General features: G+C 43.6%; 2 protein-coding genes across 2 annotated transcripts in view; both read right to left on the bottom strand.

Moving 5' to 3' along the window:
- The window catches only part of dars1 (aspartyl-tRNA synthetase 1), a 30803-nt gene extending 11102 nt beyond the window's left edge, over positions 1–19701 (bottom strand). The window contains exons 1-9 of the mRNA XM_008277189.1: positions 19571–19701; positions 16404–16506; positions 12262–12291; positions 11818–11875; positions 10182–10274; positions 8850–8952; positions 4025–4127; positions 3390–3470; positions 1529–1588 (exon numbers count right to left, since the gene is read on the bottom strand). Of these exons, the coding sequence (XP_008275411.1) occupies positions 1529–1588; positions 3390–3470; positions 4025–4127; positions 8850–8952; positions 10182–10274; positions 11818–11875; positions 12262–12291; positions 16404–16506; positions 19571–19593 (654 nt within the window). The 5' untranslated portion in view covers positions 19594–19701. The remainder of the gene's footprint in view (positions 1–1528; positions 1589–3389; positions 3471–4024; positions 4128–8849; positions 8953–10181; positions 10275–11817; positions 11876–12261; positions 12292–16403; positions 16507–19570) is intronic.
- Positions 19702–23259: 3558 nt separating this feature from the next.
- Positions 23260–25199, bottom strand: cxcr4a (chemokine (C-X-C motif) receptor 4a). The gene is made up of 2 exons (XM_008277186.1): positions 25126–25199; positions 23260–24863 (listed from the first exon to the last, which is right to left on the bottom strand). Exons 1-2 carry the CDS (start codon positions 25129–25131, stop codon positions 23745–23747), a joined length of 1125 nt encoding a protein of 374 aa, XP_008275408.1. The 5' UTR covers positions 25132–25199; the 3' UTR covers positions 23260–23744.
- Positions 25200–26328: the final 1129 nt, after the last annotated feature.

The raw sequence follows: 26328 nt of genomic DNA, 5'->3' as shown, positions 1-26328 counted from the left end.
TTTTGGACAATTAACCAAATCTAAACTTAAAATTCTAACTAAAATCCCTTTATTCTACATGTTTGATTTAAATGTTTGCCAAAACATAAAGTCTCTAGCCAGATTCTTATAAAATAAAAAAAGCCCTGCTCGGTGCAAACTGTGAGGACAAACATTTAAAAGCACAACATTTCAGATAAACTTTGCTGAACTACAAGCTGTGCCGACACCGAGCGTATAGGAGACAAGTACGGACGAGAAATGAAAATTGAAGTCGTAAAATATGTATTGTGTCGTCAAAGTTTGTTTTTTTCTCTACTATTGCCAAAACCTGTATGCACTCAGAAAAAAAGTTGGACATGTCTATTCCAGTCATTGTAAACTAAATAATGGAAGAAAATCGACCTTTGTTTTGTCTTTCTTATGATTCATGGCATTATAACTCTCCTTTCCAGCACCAGAGTCCTGTTTGAGTCCTCTCTACTTCTAGCCATCGGTGTGCTGTTTCCATAGAGGTGCAGGACTTCATATTGCAGCGATAATCGGTCCACAGTGAGTTAAAACGGGAGCAAGAAGAAACACAGAAATTGCTTGGAGTCCAGAGGGTTAAACCATAAAACAAAGTCCATTAGTTACAGCCCTAAAAAAGTCATACAGCACATTTAACCTGGACTGATGCTTGAAGCAGTGGCAGCATTTCTTCCACTGCTGATACGAAGCACCAACATTCAGGCGGCCTGTCCGAGAAGTCCAGCTGCCTTATGCAAACTTCATAAGCACTTCCACTGTACTTTTGGGGGAAAGTGTCTCATGTTTAGGGAAGGTCGAGTTACAAGGGGAGTTTCATAGCGGCTCAATTATTATTGGAGAAGTTTTACCGTTCCCTTTTGGAGTGTCTGTCTGCCCGCGGTGGGAACCACTTTACAGCTTCACTGGGCTCTTAAGTGCAAAACTGATGACAGACCGGCGTCCGCGAGCTCAAAGTGCTCGGCGCTACAGAAACAGGTGTTGTTGTGAAGCTCGCGAGCTACGTGGCTCTGTGCTGTGGTGTCGGTGCCTTCCTGCCAGCCGCACCATCACCGTGGGAGGCACATATCAAAACAATGAGACACTTTGTGGTTTGGTGTCTTCTGCTGCTCGCGTAAGTTTAGCTCGTCTCCCACACTGCACAGGATTCACAGCATCAGCGCGACTAAATCACAGACCGTCCCTTTCACTTTAAAGGTCTGGAGGTGTGCTGAATCTTTCGACGCACTGAGGCAGCTCGTGTTGTTTGTTTCCTGTCTCTTTACTGTAAAAAGGCTTCACATTAGCTCTGCAAGTGCTTTAACGTTTTAAATCTGATGCACAAGTTTCCCATATTACTGGACAGATTGTTAGTGGCATTGGTCAATTTAAAAAGCATCGATTAAAAAAAACTTCAATGAAAGAAAAAGAATAACTTGCTTTGACAAAGAGGTGTATTTTCATCTTTATCATGTGTCGTACATCGACGCACATGCAGCCTTTTTTTCTTCACTTTGTTTACCTGAAGTCTGTCAGAACTTACCCTGAGATCGATCACCCTGTTGTCCAGCTTGGTGTCCTGGTTCACGGTGGCTCTGCCTTCCTGAGGAGCAAACGACAAACACAATCACGTCACCAAAAGCCTACAGATTATGAAATATTGAGCAGTGTTGAACTGTTCAGCTCCTGTTCTTTACACAGAAGTGTTTCTGATCAGTACATATTTTTAGAGGCTTTTCAAACCTCACAGGAAAGAAAATATATGGCATGTGTAACAGTACAACCCTGAAATACCGACAGCTAAAAACACATCTTGTGACTTTGCTCCATGCAGTGACTACTGCAGGGTCAGCTGCAATAAAAGACATCTGCAATGTGGGACAACAGAGTAAAAAAAAAACACACAAATGAAAAAGTAAATGTTTCATCGCAGGAGGAACCGCTGCTTCCAGGGTCATGGATGTCAGGCTTCCTCAGAGGACCCGCTGGGGTTTGAGCTAATAGCCTGTGTCGCCACATCCTGCTCCAAACAGCCCCACGCAGAGGGACAAAGTGTTAGATGGGCAGACAGTTAGACAGACAGGGCTGTTGAGGCCCGTGTCTCTGGGGAAGGCAGGTGCAGCTACAAATGTGTGACTGACACGCCGAATCCGTTCAGAAAACACCTGGGATGCTGCTGCAGCTGCACAGATTAGCTTACTGGATAAACACGTACGCACTTTCAGCTGTCTTTGGTATGGGGACACCCTTATGTTCATTTGCTCACAAGTAAGATGCTTAATCTGATACTGGATATGATGGAGCAGCAAACAGAGAGGGACACTCGCTGTTGGTGTGTCACATTTTGTTTATTGCATCCACGACACATTACGGATTTAACAGCTTCTGTAGGAATGCTACTAAAACATTTAACCAGCTGTTTAAAGGATGCAGCGCTTCCACTTGCACCTTTAGGGGCTGTAGCTAGTCCTGTTCAACAAGACACAACATCTTCTCATTAGCTTTTAAAAGCTCGATGTGAGCAACACACACTGGGCCAAAATCCACACAACTGGTTCCAAAAGAAAAATAATCATTTGGAATGAAAGAACAAACAATGACACCTAAATTACTAATAAGCCAGAGTTTAACATCCTCAACAGCAGCCTCAAAGTTTAACAACCACCAGAACTGTAGCTGGGAAAAAGAATGGTTAAAACGCATGATGGATTTCCCTAATGATTCAACATCAATGCACGATTTCTTAATTTAATTGGAATTCAGAGAACTCCCTAAACACTGGCTGCTGGCTCTCATAAACACTGCGTGATGAAATCACCATTTGCATGAGTCAAACAAGGTGATTAGGTTTAATTAGCCAACGCTTGACTCTGCCAAAAACACAAATCTCCATCCTCCTCGCTGAAAAATGCTTCACTTCGAAGGGTGACGGTAGTTCGCTGCATGAATATACTTCAGTTTTGCATTCAGATAAACCAGAACTTAATTGTTAATTATTCCGTTATCACTTCCAAGTCAGACTGAAGCGATCCGTGCACACCAGGAGTCTCAGTCAATGGACTCGTGCACAGAGACAGTCAGCTCTTGTTTCTCACACGGAGGGCTGATGTCAGAATTTTTCTAAGCACAGCGTCTGAGAGAGTCTGGAGAACAACCTGCAGCAGCTTTTTTTCTAGCTGAAACTGAAACTGTCTGAGCCGAGTGTTGCATCATAGATCCTTAACAGAAGCGTAATCATCTATTTCAGGTCACCAACGTGTCCTGTGATCGTTCTCGTCAACTCTGCTTCATTGGGCAGAATGAATAAACCAATACTTCACATTAGGGAGAAGCTGGAGAATCTCCAGTAATGAGGTGAGGTGCGCTTTGCATTCCCCCTCATCCATCCCTACAGTCCCCCTCACCTCTTCTCCCTCTCCATCGGGCCTGACAGCGTCTTCCAGCTGCAGGGGGAGACGAGCCTCTGCCTGGCTGACGACGAAAATCTGAGAGTAGGCGAAAGAAAACAAAAAGCAAAAAGTTAAGTGTGAAACAAACCCCCGGTGTTTCCACATTGAGTTCAGAGAATGGAAAGTACCTGGACTTCACATTCATATACACCAAGGAAGTGAAATACAGTGAGAGCCTCGTGTGTTAAAACCTCATCTAAGTGTGAGATTACACGTTAAAACAGGGGGTTGGATGTCAGATAGCATGTGGTGCTGCTATTGACATCTGATTACATTAAACCAAGTTAGCAAAGTGTCACCTGCTGTACGAATACAGGTGATGCTTTGGAGCACCTAATGATCATGTGCTGTGTTAAGTGAAGAGTTTAAAGGAAGAACTAAATGCCGACTGCACTGCTGTGAGGGCGTGTTAATATACATGCATGCTTGTCTGGGTGCTAATACACTGTATGTGCTGGCAGACAAAGCATACAGTATTGTGTGCTTACATTTAGTTGGTGCATAAGACGGGACTGTATTGTCTTCCCTCTGTTTATATCTGTGTGTTAAGAGCTGTGTGTGTTTAAGGAGTGCAGTGAAAGCATGCCAACCCTCTCAATGTGGAGCTCCACGTCCTGCTGGGAGCAGCTTTCGATCTTCTGCTCCACTTTCCTCACCGACGCCTCCACGTCCACGATGCTCTCCTTGGTGATGCTGGCGGAAGCGAAAGAGGGCGGAGTGTAAACAACGCGCAGCACTTAGAAAACAAACTCAATCTGTTTGGGAGGACGACTGTGCAAAACCCACATTTCCATTAAACTATGACCGATGTTTGCAGACAAGCTTCTACATTTTTCATGGTGCGGTGTGCAGGGGGATAGTGTGGGATCTGCGTGAGTGATTTTTAGACTGGGCGGTGTTCTTTTTTTTTTGTTGCTCTGCTTCAATGACATTCGGGTTAGATACTACGAAAGGTTGTGGCTTTCATAACACAACCGATATCCCAGCTTTCCCAGCTCAACACAATCGTGCGTCGACTTTCGTTAGGCTCGAATCAACAGACCGCAAAGGAGCAGAAAACGTTTCGCTGCTTCTACACGTCTTGTTCTAGACAAACGGCCGTCTGTAATGGAACGGCTCATCTTGCTAGAGGAGAAAAAAATAAAATAAAATAGACCATTACACCACAATTTTACCCACTTCAAAATAGATTCCAGGACTCGAAAATGTTTCCTGTCACCACATTATTTCTCAAAGGGTGTCTGTTTCACTTTTTCCCTTTTAGAAAAACCTCATCTGGTGGCGTCACACTGTGATTTCTAGACGTATAAAGGTCCTATTTGGCCCAACTGTCTATCAAACAGTTGAGCAATTAAAGCAGCTAATTTCAAGGCAGATGAGGGGGTGCGGTATAGTAATGTGCACAATTGCAAAAAATACGAGCGGCTTAATAATTTTATATCAGTCACAGGGGACGAGAAGTAAATAAAGAGAAGCAACTGAGCTCAAGGGGGATTTGTGAGCTTTTGAGAAAGCTTGCATCATCCTGCAGCTCCTGGGAAGTACCCCGCTCGCCAACAACAACAAGTCTTATTTTCAGAGCGGGGGTTAGAATTTCCCCATCACACAATCAAGTGAAAGCAAACTGCAGCATTCGAGGGGAACCCGTTTTTAATTCTGTCACAGTGGGTTTCCGAAACAATGCGCCACCTTCCTACGCGGGCCTCTCTGAAACCAGAGCATCATCTGAGACACGAGGAGCAACGCCTACTGTCAGACACTGCAAGGCCAGATGGGGAAACCTGCTGTAATCCTTCACTCCTCCTCATTAAAAGGCAGTAATGAGGGACTGAACGCTGGCGTACTGCTGTCCCTTCAGCTCCACGACAGCTGCCACCATAGTCCTTCTCCACTAGTCGGGGATCAGTTAGATAAATAAATCCCCGCATTAATAACCTCCTCCACAGGGCCCAGAGGCGGGCGGCGACACATTGAGCACAGACTGAGGAGAAAAGACTTATTAATTCAAGTTTGAAATTTGACAATATCACATGGAGGGGAGACGTATGAATCAGAGAGGAACAGGGAGAAACAGGCACCCAGGACAAACAGGATGGTCGGTGATATTGGTCGAATAGTATAGGATAAAAGTTATTTAATACAGTCGCTTTGGATCTCTGGAGAGGAGCAACAGTTTGTTTTATTTTATCATGATACTACACTGGGCTGCAAGGTGGCTCAGTGGTTAGCACCGTTGCCTCACAGCAAGAAGGTTGCCGGTTCTGCGTGGAGTCTCCGTGTTCTCCCCGTGCAGCGTGGGTTCTCTCCGGGTTCTCCGGCTTCCTCCCACAGTCCAGAAACATGCTGAGGTTAATTGGTGATTGTAAATTGTCCGTAGGTGTGAATGTGAGTGTGCTTGGTTGTCTGTCTCTAAGTGTAGCCCTGTGATAGACTGGTTACCTGTCCAGGTGAACCTGCCTTCACCCTGAGTCAGCTGGGATAGACTCCAGCCCCCCACGACCCTAGTGAGGATTAAGCGGTGGAAAGATAATGGATGGTTGGTACTACACTTTGAATTGGTGCGACTTCTCTTCAGTCACGATACTTCAGATTTCTGACACAAAAAGCCCGTTAAACATCAATATCGTTAAATAACGCATGGGCTGAAAAATACGAAGGTTTTATACTTTAAAATGAGAGGCTAACATATACTAAAGTGAGTCTAAGCCGCCCTACTGAGCATAAAATGTCAACTCCACACTATCCTTCGAGGCTTTTACCAGCTGTTCACCCCAACAAAGATCGAAACGGCCAAAAAGAAATCAAAGAACAAAGTGGAAGAAGCCAACACTGGTTTCCCTGTTTCATCCAGGACACCTGCTGTTGTCTGACGCTGGCTGAGATCAGCGCTGTTCTGCAAGACGTGACACGCCAATCACCGCATTCATCATGAAAATTAGTATTATTAAGCTATTAACGGGTCAACACACTCATGTAACTCCTGTAGTTACAGTGAATAGTGTGGGTTTTACACACCAGACACTGCCGTGATTGTTTAAAACGTGCCGCAGACTCTGCATTGAGTCAAACCAGCCGACTGCGCGGCGCACAACACGACTGATGCTATTCCAGTCTCAGCGGCCGGCTCAGCCAGCAGCTCTCATCTGCTTTACACTCGGCACTTTGGAGGCACTTGAGCAGAGTAAAGGTCGCGGCGCCTGGAGATCACTTAATTAAACCGCGTGAGTGAGAGGAGGATGACTTGGACATACAATACATGAAATGACACTTCCTCTGCAGTGTCATCTCTGGCCTCGGCGTGATTATGAGAGGATTTTCTTGTAATCCAGGGTCTCGCTCAGCTTGTCAATCATCACGCCGAAGTGTGTGAAACTGAATGTGGGCCAAGAAGCCACAGGAAGCGATAGTGCCGACTGTTCTCAAAGACAAACATGAAAAGCACGTACCGTTATGACAGGAACAGCAATGTCCAGAAAGCCTCCTGTTGAGCCATTAAACTGCAACGTGACTCTGCTTTTTTTTTTTTTTACTTTTGATGTAAGACACTGTTGTCTTGGCAACTGTGTCATCACTTTCACTGGCTTGCTCTGTTGTTAGGCGGCAAGATTTTGCAACACAATCTAACTGTCCAACCACAACATTGCAGAACCAGATTGAGGAACTGCTGCACATAAAAGAAATCGCCCGTTACAAAAATATACTAACATGTGAGTGGAAACAAAAAGAGCAATATGTTGTGACACACAGCAAACTTTTCCATAATATATTTTTCAAAACAAATCACAGTTTGGAATGACTCGCCCTTCCACGCCACCGCCTTTATGACGCTAATGGCAATAATGGCAGGGGGCAGGTTGTCTCGGTGGCTGTTTAAAGGGAACCAGGGCACAGTCTGGGGTTTGTGACACTTGTTACAAAGTGGGGTCGTTGCGTTCAGTCAGCTCAGGTCAAGACTCGGGTCTGAGCAGCGGTGACCTCGCCCTCATTAGAAAAACCCACTTGTGTTTGGGTTAAGTTCCCTGTCAAGCTGGAAACAGTGCGACAGCCAGCCACGAGGCTCCTCGGGTCTCATTTATGAAACATGAATATAATAAGTGTAAGTAAAATGGTAATTTATGCACATGTGGGTAGTCATCAAACATTTAGTAGCGCTGACTTGTTTACATACGACTCAGGCAGGTGTGTGCATCAACACCGTCATTCATTACTTACCTCTTTCATTAAGGCTGGTGTTTTTCAATAAATCAAGCTGTAGTGAATTAATGCCAATGTTTATATAAGCATTACATGAAATGAATATTTATATCCTTGCTTATGACACATTCTCTGGAATAAAATAGCTTGCTTGTATATTCTCGTGATACAACAGAGTGTTTTGTGGGTAAAGCTGCTCCCCTGATCGCTCCGGAGTGATGAGGGGAAGACAGGAGCTGGGGAGAGACACTTTGGTCAACTCGCAGAGGCACTTCAGTAAAGTAAAGCTAGCGGAGGCTGCTGCATGTGGTATTGAGCACATCTCCGCAGAGCTTCGACGCTGCTCGTGTTGTGCCGTCTGCTTGACAGCTTTCAATCAAATCGTTTTCTGATGCGATTCTCTGAAGGAATAAACCGGCACGCGTGGTGTTTGTGAGCCTGCAGGCCACCAGCAGCAGCAACAGCAGCAGCACTGAAACTCGGTTATGTTTTAAACAGCAGTTATTTCTGCAATCTCTGCATTGCTCAAGTTCAGCATTATCCAATGTCAAAACTGCCGTTTTGGTCTGGCAAATTACACTTGTGGGTGTTACGCTTTGCCAAATTTAGCAATATCGAAGGAGATGCCATTTAAGCAACGCATGATAATTAAGGTCTTCCCCATCAGAGTCACTAAACCCTGGGCGTACTGTAAACCAAATGCTCGTTTTGACACGAATGCGCTGCACGTTTTAGTAAATTACCTGAATTGCATCATGACCGCTCGTCTATGTGAGTTTTAAGTCATAATACTGATTTACTTTCACATGAGAGTTGCGAAACTCTAACAGCAGCCTTAAAGCAGCTATAATATCAGCCTTAGCGGCTTTATTTCTTTTAATAAAGTCCACATCTGCTGATGGTTGAGTCATTCATAGACTACCAGTAATGGGCTACAATTTGGCTGCGAACATGACAAATGATGCTTGGCTCTTAAGTATTTCTTCCTCCTCTGATCCCGACTGCCATATCTGCCATCTCGACAGGAACTGCTCCATTAAAACGCTGCCGTATTCCACCCTGTTAAAAGCCAGTTCTTGCTGTCAGAGTGAAAAATGATTGATTTCCCCACCCTCCACCTCACCAGAATGTGTGAAAATGGATCGGCGGACGATTAGGGCCCAGCATTTTCCCACCATTGTTTCAGCGCTCTCTGACAGGAAGAATAGTCTCTGTACTCACTTTGCGGCAAACTTGACCATCTGCTTGCTGGCACGATCTCCCACTGCGACCAGCGCCTGCACGTTGAACTGCTGCTGACGCAAGACCAAGAAGCATTGCTTCCCTGAAAGCAAAACAACAACAACAAAAGACAGAGCGGGGCTGTTAAGATGCAAACTTAACTGGCTTGTCACAATAAAACCCTGGGCACTCCGTTTGAAGCCGAGGAAGCTCGTTCAGTCAAAGAGACCGTGTGTGTGTGACTCAGGCTGAAGAAAGTATCCCCCAGCTGTAGGGATCAGGTAAAGTGTCAAACATTTGTGAACAGAGCCTTGTCTTTGAAGAGCACTGTGTGGAGAAAGGGTGATTGCTGCCTTCCTATCAAGCATACGCACACACCTAGGAAGAGTGTAAACAAGTTAGCCAACAAAAACTCAGGGGCAGCAGATAGTCGGACCACCCAGGTACTTTGATGTTTGTTCCCTGTGAGAATGGGGGCGGCTGGTGGGGATCATAGCCGCGGCAAAATCCCACCAACAGATGCACCTCATCCCACACTAAATCAGGATGTTATTCTGCTCACACGGACATCCTACAGCGAGCAGAGAGAATGAAGACACGAGTGGAGGGGAAGTGACTCTTGACTCTGGAAGTTATTGTGAAAGGAAATGGCTAAAAGACCATCAGCACTGTGGCCCGAGTTAATTTATAATCACAATTTTAGCACAGCAGAAAGAAGGCTTGATGTTACACCCAGGGGAGTAATAACCAGGCAAAGTGCAGCGGGTTCCTCGTATTCAAATAGAGCAGCTCCACGGCTGCCAGTAGCGAGAACCCAGCAAGACGGGGATATCTGATCTTCCAGTTGGCAGCAACATGCTAGTCTGACAATGATATCAAAAACAGCCTCAGGTTGTCAAACTGCTTAACATGGAAGGAAAAAAATGTGCAAGTGCACACAATCCTAAAAAAAAAAGAAAAGAATCTCAAAAATGTTGCTAAAGTCTTCACAGATCCTACATTTATTCTGGGACTGTTTGGTGTGTAATCTCACAATCAAAGCTGTTTGGTGTATTTTTCTAGTTGCTTGAACCCAAAGAGAATAATGTCAGTCATTTAGGTCCTTGGAAATCAACAACAGCACTGAGGCGAAGCTGACTGCTGCTGCTGTTTGATGTTGAAGAGAAAGGAGCGCTGTGGAAAAACTGGCCCAAGGGCAGATGTTTCAGACTTTTCAGTATCGTATCCTGAGGATTAGAACAGAGGGCATCTAATCTTGGCCGTTCGCCTCTTTCACAGTAAAGAAAGTCACTCTAAGCCAGAAAAAGGTGAACAAAGGGGGGGAGGTCTCACCTTTTGCTCGGCTGGTGTGGACTCGGGCACGCAGCCAGATCAGCTGGTCAGCTTTCTCAGGAGTCAGGTCTTGGACCCGCACCAATTCCCTGTCTGGCTCACACAGACACACACACAAACATTTTATTACTTCAAAAGACTTTTCTTTCTCCATTTCCCCGCCTCTGTGTAAAGAATCCCACCTCCACCCCTCCTGCTCTTCCCTGCGTATTCCCAAAGGCAGAAAGAAATGTGAATAAGCATGCATGTGCATGTGGAGAAGCACGCACAATAAAATACTCAAATTACAGGCATGCCTAATAAATAAGACACACTAGGAGGCCTGCTGAAAGCTGTCGAGCTCACCCATTCTCTCTGGGCTTTATGACAAATTGACTCTAGTTTCACCTGTATCACTCAGAGGCATGCTTACTCCTTATTATCAGCGAGCAGAGGAGGCAGACACCAAGGCTACAGCAGAGAAAACAGAGCCGCCCTTTTGGCTGAGAACTCTGCATCAACCCACATGAAAGCCCTCACCCTTCTCCTCCCCCACGGCTGAGCTTGGCATGCAGGTGAGGGAGGCCCCACTTTGTTTGCTGCCACTGGAGCTGAAAGAGCATCCAGACAGATGGACGACGTCGACAGGTCTGCCTGCTGCCTCATTCATCGGGGGAGCTATCAAACACTATTAGTTACCGCAATTATCACTGACATCGCCATAATCATGACGCAAGATGACACCTCGAGCATTTTTTACGATGTTTATCACTTGTAATCGTGTTAAATCAGCATGTTTGACAGCCAAATGGAGGTCATCTGAGAAGTTCTTGATCGGGATGTCAACCTGTGGCAAACGTTCTATACAGTGAAATACGGCGTTCACGTCTCCATACATCCACGCTCAACCGTGTTCCTCAAGACATGAAAGCTCTTTCTAGACGTGAGATACATGAAATTGCAGATTTAACAGTTTTCTTAAAGTCTTATTTTGTGGCTCTAAACGTCTGATGTTACGTGTTCTGTGTGCTCAGATGCCATCAGATTAGAAGAAAAATGTGCAGAACATCAATGACTTGTTTCTTAACACAACATGAAGACGGTGAACAGCTCAGCAACATCCAGTGCACCTCCAGCATCGTCATCATTTCTTAAACACTCCCACAAACACACGGTCGACTTCACGTTTAGATGAACTACCATCCTGCTAAGAATCAATTAGATGATTTTAAAACACTTGAGTTTTCAGGGAAACTTTTTCTTCTTATCATCACAGGATTGGCAGGAAACTGAGCTGCACACTAAAAAACGTTTTTTTTTGTTTTTTTTCTTAACTTGAAACAGCATTAAAACATCATTTGTTCCCATCAAAGGAAGTCTTGGGGTTTGCTGCACGCGCTTCAGTATCTCACTCTGTGAATCTGTTGTTCACACTTTGTAAATGAAGGCTGTTCTTTCACTGTGGCGACACTTTGCAGACCCGAGTTGGAAAAGAGGCGAGAGAGGATTTACTCAGTTAAATATGTCCGAGTCGAGTCTGATGCACCGACACGGGAGCATGTTCTTGACACACTAAATACCGCTACGTATGAGAGAAAACTGCCCTTTTTACTGTGTGAGCGAGTTCTGGGGTGAAAGAAGCAGCAGCCATACTAACCCAGTTTCTGCTGGGACTGGACCATAGCTGGCACGCCGTACCGGTCCTTGGCAAAGTCCTGAAAGAACAAAAAGCACAACAGCTCAGCACTCGAGATCATTTTACTGAAACAATAAATAAAACGTGACAGCTCTTCAAGCATCTCCACGTGAAATCTCTATTGTTCCAGAGACAGTTTGATTTCGTAAGAGTCCGACGTCTGTCTGTCTGCTACATCTGAGATAACAGACAGACAGAACAAATATCGGGGCTTATCACGATCTCACGGAGGGAAAAAAAAAAAAAAAGCCGTGGAACAGAAAACACAAAAACAAGTTGGAGAGTTAAAGGAGAAGGTATTTGCATGCAAAGGTGCAAATGTGTGAAATCAGAAGGAGAATCAAAGTCTGACAGAAAGCAACTGGTCTTGCAGGACGAGAGCTGTGATCTGTGGGGTATACTTACATCTTCCTCTGTGGTTTGCTGTTCTGCAGTCTGAAACACAAAGAGACAACGGGGACTTAAAGGGCATTGCCAGTAGCCAGGAAACAGCAACAACAACAACAGGACTATCCATTAAATTCAAAAATAAAACATGTTCCAATGGAGCAACTTAAAACGCTTTGCTACAACAGTCATGCAAATTGTGTTTTCATCTCGTGCTATCAGGGATTTGAATAAAATTAATAAATCATAGCTCAGTCATGGAGGCGAGCCTCAGATCCCTCAAATGCACAGCTCCTCCACACGTTGCCCCAACACATCATAGACAATGAGTAATGGCAGCAGGAGATATTGCTTTGTAATAGAAACGGCGTAAGTGGACAGATATTCTTTATCTCCGCGCTGACTTCTAGGCAAATGACTCCCAGAGTGCGATGAGATCGAGCCTTGGCAAAGTTACAGTTCCATTTCCTATGCAAATTGATATTGGTGTATGGAAATGGCTGGTGGCAGTGGAGTGAATTGGAATCACCCATCCTTCACATTATAATCCAGTCACATGATGGATGATATTGCAGCTTATGATCAACCGAATATAGATCTGCCGTAGCCACGGAGCAACCGAGACACATCGGTCCCGCGGAAGTGACAAGTGTTAGCAGGGAAAGTGCACGGCAGAAAATAACACGGGCAACACTCAGTCAATAAACATTCAGCTCAGCTTCCAGGTCTTCCCCTAGGCAATGCTTACTATGCTACAACCGATGCAGGCAGCAGTAGCCAGTGGATTAAACAGTGACAGCGCCGGCTCCCTCCATGAAACATGCTGACTGGGTGAATTCAGCTGGAAGACAGGATTCTTTGCTGCTCTCACCTCGCAGTGCCACTGGAGTCATGACACGGCGACGCACAAGGTGTCAAACCAGATGACACGCTTTCAAAAGATTGCCTCATTTATATTCGGCAGATTTTTCTTTCAAGGAATGCCTCAGGAAAAATGTGGACCCGCACAGATCTGGACGCTGATACATCGTTAGGCTAATTGGGTATCAGACAAACGTTATCAGTCCACATCTCTGATGCTTTGAGCTGCTTGTTGCTCTGCAGGGCTTCACAAACAATTCAAATGAAAGCAGCGCCGAGCCTTCACTGTAAAACCAGGTGTGTTGATGACGTCATCATCACGGTTAGCTCAATAAAGAGCGACTCAGTAGTTTGTATTTTTTTAACGAATGCTTGTGTACATTTTAGCATTTCATCGTGTGGAAGTCATCTGGGCGGCTGTGGCTCAGGTGGTAGAGCGGCTGTTCCTCCAATCGGCCTTCCTGATTTTCCTGATTTTCCTGATTTTCTAGCTTCTTGTTCTATTTGTATGCTTTCTACTTTTATCAACTATTCCGTGTGCTTATTTTATCTCAATTTTAATTTATTCTAATTGGAAAGCACTTGTCTTGAAAAGTGCTCTATAAATAAAGTTCATTATTATGATTATAATCGTGACGTTGGTGGTTCGATCCCCTCCACATTCAAAGTGTCCTTGGGCAAGACACTGAACCTGAAGTTGCTCCCAATGGCAGGCAGCACCGTGCATGGCAGCTTTGTTGGTGTATGAATGTGATCGACTCTCAGATGTACGTCGCGTTGGATAAAAGCGTCTACGAAATGAAACTGTAAATTTAGAAACGCTGCACTGATAAAGAAATATCAGGTTTTTTTTAGTTTTTTTTAACATGATTAATAAAGAGCAGGAGTGATGCGGAAAAGAGGACGGATCTGGTTTAATTTAGTACCTGCAGAGGGAAAAACTGAGGAAATAGAGTCAGGTAAAAAAAAAAAAATAATAATAAGTACATCCCAGTGGAAATCGTTGACTTCTTCATCGTATTTGAACTAGGAAGCACTCCACCTTACAGATAACGGGGATGTACTCAAACCAATGAAGTTGGAATTCTGCAGATATTTTCAGAATAAAAGCTCATTCTCTGCCAAGGCCGATGCCCTATCTTACGTAAAGCGGTGCAGACCTGCATCAGAATGTATTCCTGTGCTCATGCTCCATCCCATTTTATGAAACAGACAAACCAACACACCTCCACCTCGGCTCTGGCCTCGGTAGGGGAATAAATAAAAACCACATCAGTCATTTGGGAAAAACAGAATACTCCTGCATTTATCACACCTTCAAATCCATAAAACTAGAATCAAATGTTCCGTATTAGGTGCCAATAATTAAAACCTCCTCATAGACTGGCAGGTGTAACCCGTCTATTTTAAACTTCTAGGGTCGGGCGTTCTCTTGAAGCTGTTCGAGTGTGTTGCCGAGATCTAAAGAGCTCTCTAAGGCTTTAAGAAAGAAACGGTATTGATGCCTTTGAGTCTGGCGAGAGATTTAAAAACATCTCCAAAAGGTTTAAAACTCTAGTGTAAAGAAAATCATCTACAAGTGGATTTCAAACGACTGCTAATTGGACCGCCAGAAAAGATTCAGGCCCAACACGGACAGACTGACGCAAGAAGTTTTCCAGAACCCCAAAATATCACCACAATGTGCAGGTAACCGCTGGAGTCGAAGTCCATGCACTGACAAACAGAAAGAGGCTGCACAGGTCTGAGCTTCCTGGGAGGGGCGCCAGGAAAACGTCTCCGTTGACCAAAAAGAGCAAAAGTAGAGCTTCAACACAGGCAAAAACCAAAAAATGTGCTCAGTGCAGACGAATCAAAGACAGAGTTGTCTGGCACCAACCAAAGACAGATTTTTTTTTTTTTCTAGAGAGCAACTCGTACCAACTGGTGGAAATGTTTTAGTTTCACTACCTCAGGGACAGTCATTGATTCCACTATAAATTCTGCATCATATCAAAGAGAGTTTAAAATTTCAGCAAGCCGATGTCAGAAACTGGCAGACAGCTATTCACAACGCTTATAAGAAGATATTCCTGTCAAAGAGGGCAACAAAAGCCTTTAAGACCAAACGTGTACTTGCAGAAGAATGTTGTATCTCTTGACATTTTTGTTTATTGCTACGATGGTATTTTACTATATGATGTTTATCAGTATTTACTGTTTTGATGGATGAGATTTAAAGTTTAGGAAACAGACACCACCCAACGCTTGTAAAAAAGAAAATCAGATAAGCAAAGTTTACAACAGTTCAGAAATGTCTGAAACAAGCAGCATCCATTACTGGGTTGAGCAATGTCAGCACAACTGGTCTATGACATGACATTAGAGGTGCAATCTTTAATTCAGCTGGACTGCAGCTCGTAACTGCAGGCGACTATCTTATCAGGCCTGAACTTTGCATCCCTGTTTTGCTCTTCAGCCTTGGCACATGAACCAGTTCTCAACCTGAAGTTCTGGTCGGATCATAACTCCAGCTCACAGCAGATCTACTGGAGGACAGTACAAGGTCTTCTGGTGTCGGAGTCCATCTGGGAGATGAGGACTCGCTTGAGAGGCAGCTGAAGGACATTGAGAACCACCACAACAGCAAACTAACACCGATAGCAAAAAGAAAACAGCCATCACATGTGGCTCAGGTGGTAGAGCAGGTTGTCCTCCAAGGTTGGTGGTTCAATCCCCAGCCCCTCCACAGTCTAAGTGTCCTTGGGCAAGACACTGAACCTGAAGTCGCTCCCAATGGCAGGCAGCACATTACTTTGGATAAAAGCGCCATATGAATGCATCACCATTTACATCTCCTAACTATGTCAAATTTTCCAGGAATGATGAGGCCACAAATTATTTTTTGAAAACTTGGCTGCGTTAAAAAACTGGTAGCATTATAAAAGTACAATTCTACTAAATATCTGTTTTAAAACATTGCTAATACGGTCGCTAAACCTGAAAAATAGTGCTCTTGAGTTTATGATCCAACACAGGACGAGTGAATTTTAGTGTGTGTGTGTGTGTGTGTGTTAATCGTGAGCTTTGCACTCAGCGTAGAAGAAAAAAATAGCACTTTGTTTGGGTGGACATAAACATAGCCAAAATGACAGGAATACTCAAACAATGGACGCCGCTGCCCCCCCGTCGGCGAACCAACCCTGCTGAACCCACAATGCCCAGCAGAGCGGCACGTCACAGCCCAACCAGCTGTGGAAGGAGGTGGCGGATGTAAAACAACGAAACGGAAGAAAAAAAACAAAACAAAACACACTGACCAGCTTGGCCTGTTTCTCGGCCTTCTTCGCAGCTTTCTCTGCTTCCTTCTGCTGTTTCTTCATGGCTTTCTTTGACTGAGCCTGCTGCTCCTCCTCCGTCGCCCTGAAACAGGAAGAAACACACAAAACGTAAACATTTAAGTCCACTTCCACCTCCTATTTCTCCTGCATCCCACCAGGAAGTAGTTGACCGCCTGGGAAAATTAATTCTGAGCCTTCAACACCTCCAGCTTTCAAGTCTGCACTACCTTTAATGCCATTGTTGTTCCAAACCAAACAGCTGTAGCCGGTGTGAATGAAGGGATGGGAGTCTGGAGAGTAGAGGCTTCAGAAAGTAAGATCAACTAGATAAGCGCTAAGTGGTCGTCTGACATACCCTTTCTAATGCATTTGAGAATTTGTGAAGAATACGGATGATCCAGTTATGATAACACGTTATCTTATCTTAAAGTGACGGCGTCTCTATTTGCTAAACAACACAACACAATGTGAGTGCTGCTGATAAGCTTGTGGCATTTGTCAACCAGGGCAACAGACAAACACAACACCACACTCTCATCTAGATGTACAACTACAACAACACAGCATAAACAGCCACGCGTTTACACAAGCTACTTTTTTCATTTGATATTGGAAATCATATTTTAAATCTGTCTTTGAAACTCACTGATTTACGCTGACCCCAAATCAGAGCAACTTCAGGGCAGCGTCTGTAGATTATTGGTAAAAGTGTCACACCTACGTTTTGATCAGAGACCAAAAGGCTGTAAAAGATAATTCAGCAGTAAACCGGCACACAGTGGACCTATTATTACACACAGTCTGAACTTTACTGTAGCCGTTATAATAGCGTATTAAGACTGCAGGTGAATGAAAGAGTGCTGTTTGGTTTCCCCAAAGGCCAGGTGTCCAGGCCTGAAGGAAGCCTCTGAGCAACACGGGAGCTGCTCCTATTTAGTTACAGGAAATAACAAGGACCAAAGGCTGCCTATGAATAGCAATAAAACCTAAACAAGACACAAAAACCACAACATATTATGACTTTCAGGCAGGACTTCAGACTAAGTTTGCACTTCCCCTTTTGCCAAATTTAATAATGACACGACTGTTGTTCCGACAGCTGTTCCAACACAGCTGATGGGAGCACAGCTGTAATTTTCCATAACAGTAAAAATTAAAATGATATTTTCCAAGTTTGGGGAAAAACAAACAATAGAATCAGGTTGTGATGTGATCATGTTCTGACAGCGTCTGCATCTATGGAACAAACCACCTACAACACACAAAGAAGTGGCCTCCTGGCACGACGGGCTTTGTTTTTAACCTCGACTACAACGAGACAGAATGTGAAGTAGAGCAAATAAGATACACACAGGCTGGATTATTTATATGTTCCACCAACTGGTTGAATTCGTTCAACCGGATCAACAATCTGTTTTAGCCCCAGGCAAGTGAGATCAGCCTTTGCTGCAGACGTCCACAAAACACCTCCAGTCGCCAGACAAACCAGTACACAAACAGACTTTGTGGCTCTCCACGCTTTAAACGGCTAATTTAATATGACACACATCAATGATTAAACGTTGTACGCTCAAACACAATCGGCTTATTGCAACTGTCGGTTCAGACACATTTCGTGACGGCACGTGAGCGACAGGTGCAACAACACAACACAACAGAGTCCTTTCACAACTCAGCGGTTACACTATTGTTAACATTTCACCATATCATGAAAGAACCGCAACTGTGACAGCTGAATAAAACACACAAAAAAAATGAGTGAGTAGTAAGAGGCTCGATCTGAAGAACACCAAGGTCTTTGCATTAAAATGCATTCAAGGCTTCAAGGTCTTTATTGGCCACAAACACAGCTATACCTGGTGTAACGTGCAGTGAAATGCGTTGTGCACCTGTTCCACACCGAAACAATAATAATAAGATAAATACGAATAAGGAATAAAACACACAAGAAGTAAAAACATACATATGTATGTATATATATATAGCGAGAGAGAGAAAGATAGAAATAGCAGAAATAAATAAATCAAATTTCCAAACAGTGCAAAACAGGAATAAAACAACTAAACAAACTAATAATAAGATTCTGTACATGTTTATATATGAGGTGAAAAGTGCAAAGTGAGCAGTTGGATTGTTGTTATTCTGATGCAACAGTCATGTCATACATTACGCAAATATTAATCACAAAAATCATGAAACCGGTTGGTAGTTTACGAAGCTTTTGTTTATAATGTTTTTGCATTGGTTTGTATTATATTGTTGGCTACTTGTGAGAACAAAAGATTAGAAATATTTGATATTACACCACAGTTCACCTGCAGGATTGCAGAAAGACAAATAACTAAACTGGTCGCCTTCAACACACACGGGATCATTTTAAGTGCTGCAACACTTGCTGAGTTTTGCATTGCATCTATTATTATTTTCTGTATTTTCAATAGCACGCTAAAGTCTTGTTTAAGTTATGTGAACCACCAAACCAGCTGCTTCCACACAGTCTGGACCTGGTTCATAACAGCAGTACAGATCTGCAAGCTCCATTCATACAACAGAGAGTTTAATAATGTGTTGTATGCGACAAACTTGTAAATGTGAGAAGTTGATGCTGTCTGAATCACAGATTTCAGCTCGACATCTTTGTCAACACACATCACTTCATTCACATTCTAGCTTTGAAAGCGCTTTAAAGAATAAACAGAAGTTATCTCCTATAAATACAAAATGTTTAATGATGCTGTTTTTAACCTCATTGTAAGACCCCGAATTCCCCAGAAACCCCGAAATATCGTGAGCAACATATTGTCATCTTACATCTCCTTAAACTGGGTCACCACATTTGAAACGAGGCCAAATTAAGGGGATTTTTTAATGCACTTTGGTACAAAGTTGATTAGCTACTCAGCATAAGTTGGCCTCCTCTTGTGTTTAGTTGTATGTTGCTGTTGCTTTGTTGTTGTCTTTTGTTTACTTTTCTGTCCTAAGCAGCAGAACTTTGTGATGTCTGTAGTTAAAGCTGTCAGCTGATGCAATCTAGTGCATGTTAAGGTAATGCTAACTAGCTGCTAGCCGCGTTAGCTCAGTCATACTGCTGTAAACGGCGCCGCGGAGTCCGAGCTACGGCGGGAACAACTCCCGCTCGGTCTTACCCCTGGACTGCCTCTTTCGTCATGTCGAGCTATATTCTTGGAAAGTTTGAAGAAACTGTATCACGAGTGAGTGACAGGCAGAAGCAGCACATCAGCTGTTCGCAGCATGGACGGGAACAAGAAGGAAGGACCTGTTTTGACGGAGCACACGATGCCGGATGCGTGGGGTTCCGGCTAGAAACGAAGGACGCAGTGTAGTTCCGGCAGGTTTGTCCTGCAGGGACACGGTGTAGACTAAACAGACCCTATGTCACCACATAAATAAAACATGCTTTGTTTCAGGAGGAATTAACATATAGCGACAGAATCTGACAATTTTCAGCATTTAAAATAAACTCTATCTATATGAGTAAACTCTGTTATAAATGATGCTGAGTGGCACAGAACATATGGCCCCGTAAACAGTCGTCCTCAGATTTATTCATACCCTCCCCTTAAAGAAGGAGAAAAAAAGCTGCCACTGAAATAAACTGAAATTGTCAAAATTTATTATAAATTTTTTTTAGAAAAATGTTGCTTTTGAATTGTGGTTCAACAGAAATATATATTTTTTAAAAACAACAAAACAAGCAAACCAGCATGATGGGACCTGTAGACTAATATTTAGTTGAACAACACTTTGAGCCAATCACTGCAATCAGGTGTTTCCTGTAACTTTCAATCAGACTTCTGCACCTATTTCGCTACATTATAATTTAGCAAATTTTTTATTTATTATTGCTTTTTTCAGTTTCTAGTGATTTGAGTGACTATTGTGAATTTTGCCTTTCCTTAAATGGAAGGGGATGAATACATCTGAGGACGACTGTTTTTTTAAGGTGGTTTGGTGGGTTCTCTAACAGCAGCTTACACGTCACAGATTGGACAGACTGCAGGTTGTGGTTTAAAGTGTCCTAATTCGATAGCAGTTGCTGCTGAATAACACATTTTGCTTCGTACTCATGACTATGATGCTGTTGGGTGAAGACTTTAGTAAGTAAGTAAGTTAACATAACTAACCTACAACAGAAATGCACATGTGATCCCATGTGTAGGCGGTTTTACACACCCCCATAGACACAAACAGAGAAGCTGTCCGTGAAACTGCTTTCACACATGTGGGAGTCCTGCAGGTACCTGGTGCAGAAAAAAAAAAACTTGTGTAACATGAACATATGATGTAAAATTACTTTGACTCTGTAGTAATTAAAAGTATGAAGTAGATATAAACACTGATACTGATTTTTTTTTTAAATAGTTGTGCTGACTGGCATGGAGGTTTGGTATATACAAGGACTTTTTTTATTTTTTTTAGGTATTTTTGTGGGTTTCTTAACATATGCCTGCCATGATATGGACAAATCGCTTGCTGTGGTCTAAAGTGATTTGTGGATTCTTTGCTGCTTTAAAACCTTCTGTACTGGTGACTATTATATATTCTTAAGTGATTGTAAGATTTTGAAATGATGTCATGTGAACTAATGAAATAAGTAAATGCCACAAAATGCACACAAACACACATGTGACCACGGTGTGTGGGCTGTTTTACACGTCCACATGAACACTCAAATGGACACTCCATGAAATTACTTTCACGCCTGTGGTTGAGTGCACTAAGTGCAGTCAGGTATCCAGTGACCTTTGCAGGAGCGGCCACGCACAGCGAGCGCCGGCGCTTTGAATACGGTGGGGGTGTCATCAAAGCCTTTCTCAGGCTGTTGGCCGCAGGAGCTCCTGATGCAGGAAACAACCTTCCTGCTGCTCACTTTCCAACTAAAACAATGTAACCTTTAGTGGAGCGTGTCACCAGCCAAAAGGAGCTCGTCTAATCTGTGTTCCTTTATCTTTAGTTTGCTTTCAAATTATCGCTGCACTTTTTTTTTTTTGGTCCTGTCACTCATGATTTTAATCGCAACACTTAAATGAGATCCTGCACAGATTGCAAAGTGGTCTGCAGCTCCAGTCTGACTCTGGGATGCGCCGAGGTAATGAATCAGCAGAAGAGACAATTTCCTGCCAATTTCAACAGCTTTGGCCTTTAACCCAGTAACTCAAACAAGCAACTCTTGGCTGCTGGAACATACATGCATGTGTTTGTTTTGACGAATATATCAGATGTGAGAAAGGTTGAATTTTCCCATTTCGCAGGAAGAGGATATTTATATTCTGCAAGACAGGGTGGCTACAGTATCATCATAATCATATTAGACAGCTGCAGTTTATATAACATAAACACTTCTGAAAAAGTGATATGACAGAAGAGACAGCACTGGAGATGTGTGTTGACGAACGGTATATTTTTCTCAGCACAAAGAGAGAACAATGCCTTTAATAATAAATGAAAGGGCACCTTGGTACACCCAAGACTGAGTTCCTTTGGGGGTTGAGCACTTAAAATTTATGCACTCAAGTGGACACTTTTTGTCAGTCAGCCATCCGTGTGTCTTTATTTCTAAGATGATGATGCTTAGTATTTTGAAAATGTCTATAAAAACACCCATAAATTCAGTCAAACCCTGTATTAAACTGTAGCTCTGTGTGTGTTTGTGGACCATGTTCTTGACTGCTGCTGTTCTTAATGAGGTCTCGCTGCATTAACTAGGGTGCACACGAGAGGTAGAATCCTGTTTTTGCTGGTTAAAATGATGCCAGTCCAACAACAAAGGCAGCGGAAGATTCATCCGAACCCAACCCAGAGATCTCTCGCTGCACAGGCCGAAGCAGCCAAACTGTTATGCTAATTCTGGATCGTTTGGGTACATTTCCAAGTGAAAAAGCACCTCTGGTTTTATCCTGTTTCACTGCAAGAGGCCGAGTACCCCGACATACCCATTAGCCTCGTAGCCTGATGGGAGCACTTCACACCTTTTTTTTTTTTTTTTTTACATGTAAAGGGATGGAAATGTATCTCCATTGTGGTTTTGAATTGATGCCAGTGCTGCGGCCATTTGATGGCTTCATTCTCCTTGACATGCATTGTTACCGGCTTCCTTTGCTTTCCAACCTTAACGTCAGTCTGTCACCAGCTCAGGCTAAATCTCTCGCATGTGTTGCAGATATAAGATCCCACAGAAAGATTGATGTCTGTGTGTGTTTGAAACTTGTCATCCTGGCACTACATAATTCCAGCAGATTTATTGACAGTGATATATTGCCTGAATCCTCAAGAAAGACAACGGTTGCCTATTTGCATGTTCAGACTATATAGCCCCAACTTTGAATACCATTATTTTTGTTTTGTGAGACCAGGGATGACCCAGTTGACCCACTGACCCGCTCTATGAGCTGAATGAAGATAACACTTGTTTACAAGCTGAACATAATGGAAGCAGTATATCTTGCAAACTGAAGAGAAAATAAAACGAGTCAAAGGAGAACTTAACACGCCGTTTTCTTTGTTAAGGAGACATATGGGTGCTAATTATGGCTAAAGATTTTGGCTTTTGTGCCACGGCTGCTTAAGATGTAAAAGTGCACAGATGTTCTTGCAATTACAGGCCTGTCTGCTCAGGGCTGCTGCTTTTCAGCCAGTTCAGGTGGTGACATTTGTGTTAAGGAGGCATCCCCCCACCCCTCCTCCACGACACACAGCCCGAGGGGAGGAAGAGCCAGTGAAGAGGCAAAGCACACAGCGTTCATAGGAAACAGAATGCTTTTATTGTCACATTAAAAACAAATTTTAAAACGGTAAAAAAAAAAAAAAAAAAAAGCAGCTTGCAGTTTCTTTATTTTACAAACTTCCAGTGTGAAAGACAGAAATAAATAATAGCTTTCAGGTAATCACGCAACTTAAGTGCGAACACACAAATGCTACAAACTATGTACAGGTTTGTGAAAGCAGCTACAGTAAAAGGGCTTTGTACGCCTGAGCTTTGATACAGCATCACAGACTGTAAAGATGAACACAGACATAATGGGTCCTGATTGTAAAGCTGAATGAATGGAAATGAGGCACTGCCTGAGGACACAATCTGCTTTGAGGAGCAAAAATCTGGCATAAAAAAACAAAAAATCTCAATAAAAAAACCCTCATTAAAAACACAATTGCAGTAAACAAAGCAAACAAATCCAAAAGTATAAAAACTCTTTCTTCTTTACATCTGTACAAAATGTAGTAAGTCCTTTGAAGTTAAAGCTTAGCTTCTTTGTTTTCTCCTGAGAGTTTCAAGTCACAGACGCTGAGGTTGGCCGTTAGTTAACTCGACAGAACACTTGAAGACTCGGACTCGGTGGACACGGATGAAATTGGCCCGCGCTTTTTGGTCATGAGAGTCACTTTCTGACTTGATCTGCTGTTGGGTGTCAGGGCGCTCCTGGCTGATTTCTTAAATTTGACTCCCAGGAAAGCATAGAGGATGGGGTTTAGGCAGCAGTGAAAATAGGCCAGCGCTTCAGTAATAGAAATCCACTTCTCCACCGCCTGCTGCAGCTCACAGGTGACGGGGACCACATTCAGCATCATGAGGGTGTCTAAAAAGATGCCAGCACAGTAGGGGAGCCAGCAGCAGAAAAAACACAGGATGAGGATGACTGTGGTCTTCAGCACTTTCTTTTTCAGCGCCTGTCCCTTGGTACCTTGCGAGAGCTTGGCTATGATGATGCAGTAGCAGATGAGGATGACCAGGCCGGGCAGGACGAAGCCCACCAGGATGTGCTGGAAGCGGAATATAACTGTCCACGTGAGGCTGGTTGCCTCTGGGTAGATGCGCTGGCAGATAGTCCTGGCGTCTGCGGTCTCCACACTCTCGTCTGTGAAGAGGAAACTCGAAGACCCCACACTCTGCACCCTGGCAAACACCAAGTCAGGCACAGTGAGTATGGCTGCAGGCAGCCACACACCCACGTAGATCACCCGGCTCGCAAGCAGCTTCCTCGTAGCTTGGCTGTTAGTCGCCCGTACCACTGCCAAGTACCTGTCTAGACTGATGAAGGCCAGGATGAGCACGCTGCTGTACAGGTTGACTGTGTAGATCATGTGCACAGACACACAGAGGAAACTTCCAAAGTACCAGGTTTTGACCGCATCCACGGCCCAGAAGGGCAGAGTGAGGACGAACAGGAGGTCGGCCACGGAGAGATGGAGCCGGTACTTGTCCGTCATGGTCTTGACCTTTTTCTGGTAGCCCATGACAACAACGACTAGTCCATTGCCAATGACCCCCAGGACGAATATTATTCCGTAAACCGTGGGAAGGAAGATTTTGTTGAAGTCGCTGCTCAGAGCGCTGCCACATGGCTCCTGGAAGTCCAGGTCCAAGTCTCCAGACCCCTCTGAGATGTTGTCAGTGATGTTCTCGTCAAAGTCGTACACAAACTGGAAGAAACAACACGTCAAAGTTAGTGAACAGCCAGGAAGGTTTCAAGCACTTAAAAAAAAACATATATTCTGTTAAAAATGTAAATTTCTAAAGTTTTCTAAAAGTTTTCTCCAAGTTGCTCATCTTTGGAGAGTTGTGAAATGTACTAGTATACAGAGAGGTAGAAAATAACTTTAAAAAAAAAACATGTTAAAAAAAACATCCTCATAAAAAAAAAAAACGTGATTAGAAAAAACAAAAAACCGAGAAAACACTTACGTCCATGTTGCCACTCGTGGATAACGCTGTTAGGACCAGAGGTTGTGTGTCTGTGTGAGGAGCTGGGCTATCAGTGGCTGCTCTGGAGCGACCACCTCCATAAATACCGCCGGTGCGTCTGAACCCTCCCCCCGCAGGAGGAGGAGGAGCCGCGGGACGCGCCGCTCGTCTCTAAAAACGGTTTGACTATAAAACCAACTCCTGTGCCTGTGGTGAGGGCGTCAGTTTGTGAAACTTTCTGTCTGTTATATCACTGCGTTACAAAAAAAGAAAAAAAAAGAAATCGTCGTTTCCCATTCTGACTTGCTCACTGTTAGATTTAATGAGGATCAGTTATTCTAAGTTAATAGTATTTTTTTTCTTCTTCTGGTAATTTCATTTAAACATAAAAACAATGGAGCATGATTATAAAAAGGGTGTTATTATAGAGATAGAACACGTAAAAAAAATCCCCACAGATGTCCCCTCTGGGAAAGTTATTTGAAAATTAGAGCAATTGTAAGATTACAGCCTCTCTGCTGCTTCATCATATCTGCGGCTCACCAGCTTCACATTTTGCATGAAGTGAGGCTTGACATTTACATTGGTCATTCAGGATCTTCCTCCCCCCCTCCATCGCCTCAAGCCTTACATTTCTCCCTACAAATCACTTTATAACTGTGTCTGATGACAGTTTTCATCAGCAGAGGCCCAAATCTGTCTTCACCTTTATACACACTCTGTCACTTCTCAAGTGCTGTTATGTCTGCGCTCCCAAGTGCTAAATGAGCCCCGGTGGATTTGAAAAGAGCCACACACACCCTATAATGTGGGATTTCTATCAAACAGCCTTCGAGCTTCAGTATGTAGAACATCCATTCTCTCACGACGTTTGCAACCGTCTCTGATTTCAGTTAAGGCAGTGATGACAGGCCCGGGCCACACGAAACTCCCCGCCCTCCTCTCAGACGACGGCTGTTTGAAACCCAATATCCTCCGTGTGGCGTTCAAATGCTATTTCATGTCTTTGATATGTGAGAGCAGTGATTGATTCAATGAGCTGACCTGCATCATTGATGAACCTTGCGGTTCAGAGGGACTCTCTGTTTCCGTGCATGCAGTCTGGGTTATGACTTGACAGACAGGTGATGTTTTTTTCTATGTCAGACAGAACATTGATTTGTGCCAATCAGCAATGAAGACATCCTTCAGGTGTCCATTGCG

The sequence above is a fragment of the Stegastes partitus genome, unplaced genomic scaffold (assembly GCF_000690725.1).
Source record: "Stegastes partitus isolate 25-593 unplaced genomic scaffold, Stegastes_partitus-1.0.2 Scaffold91, whole genome shotgun sequence".
In the NCBI taxonomy this organism is placed as follows: Eukaryota; Metazoa; Chordata; class Actinopteri; family Pomacentridae; genus Stegastes; species Stegastes partitus.
The sequence above is the reverse complement of the archived record's forward strand: the minus strand, read 5'-3'. Positions and strand labels throughout refer to the sequence as shown.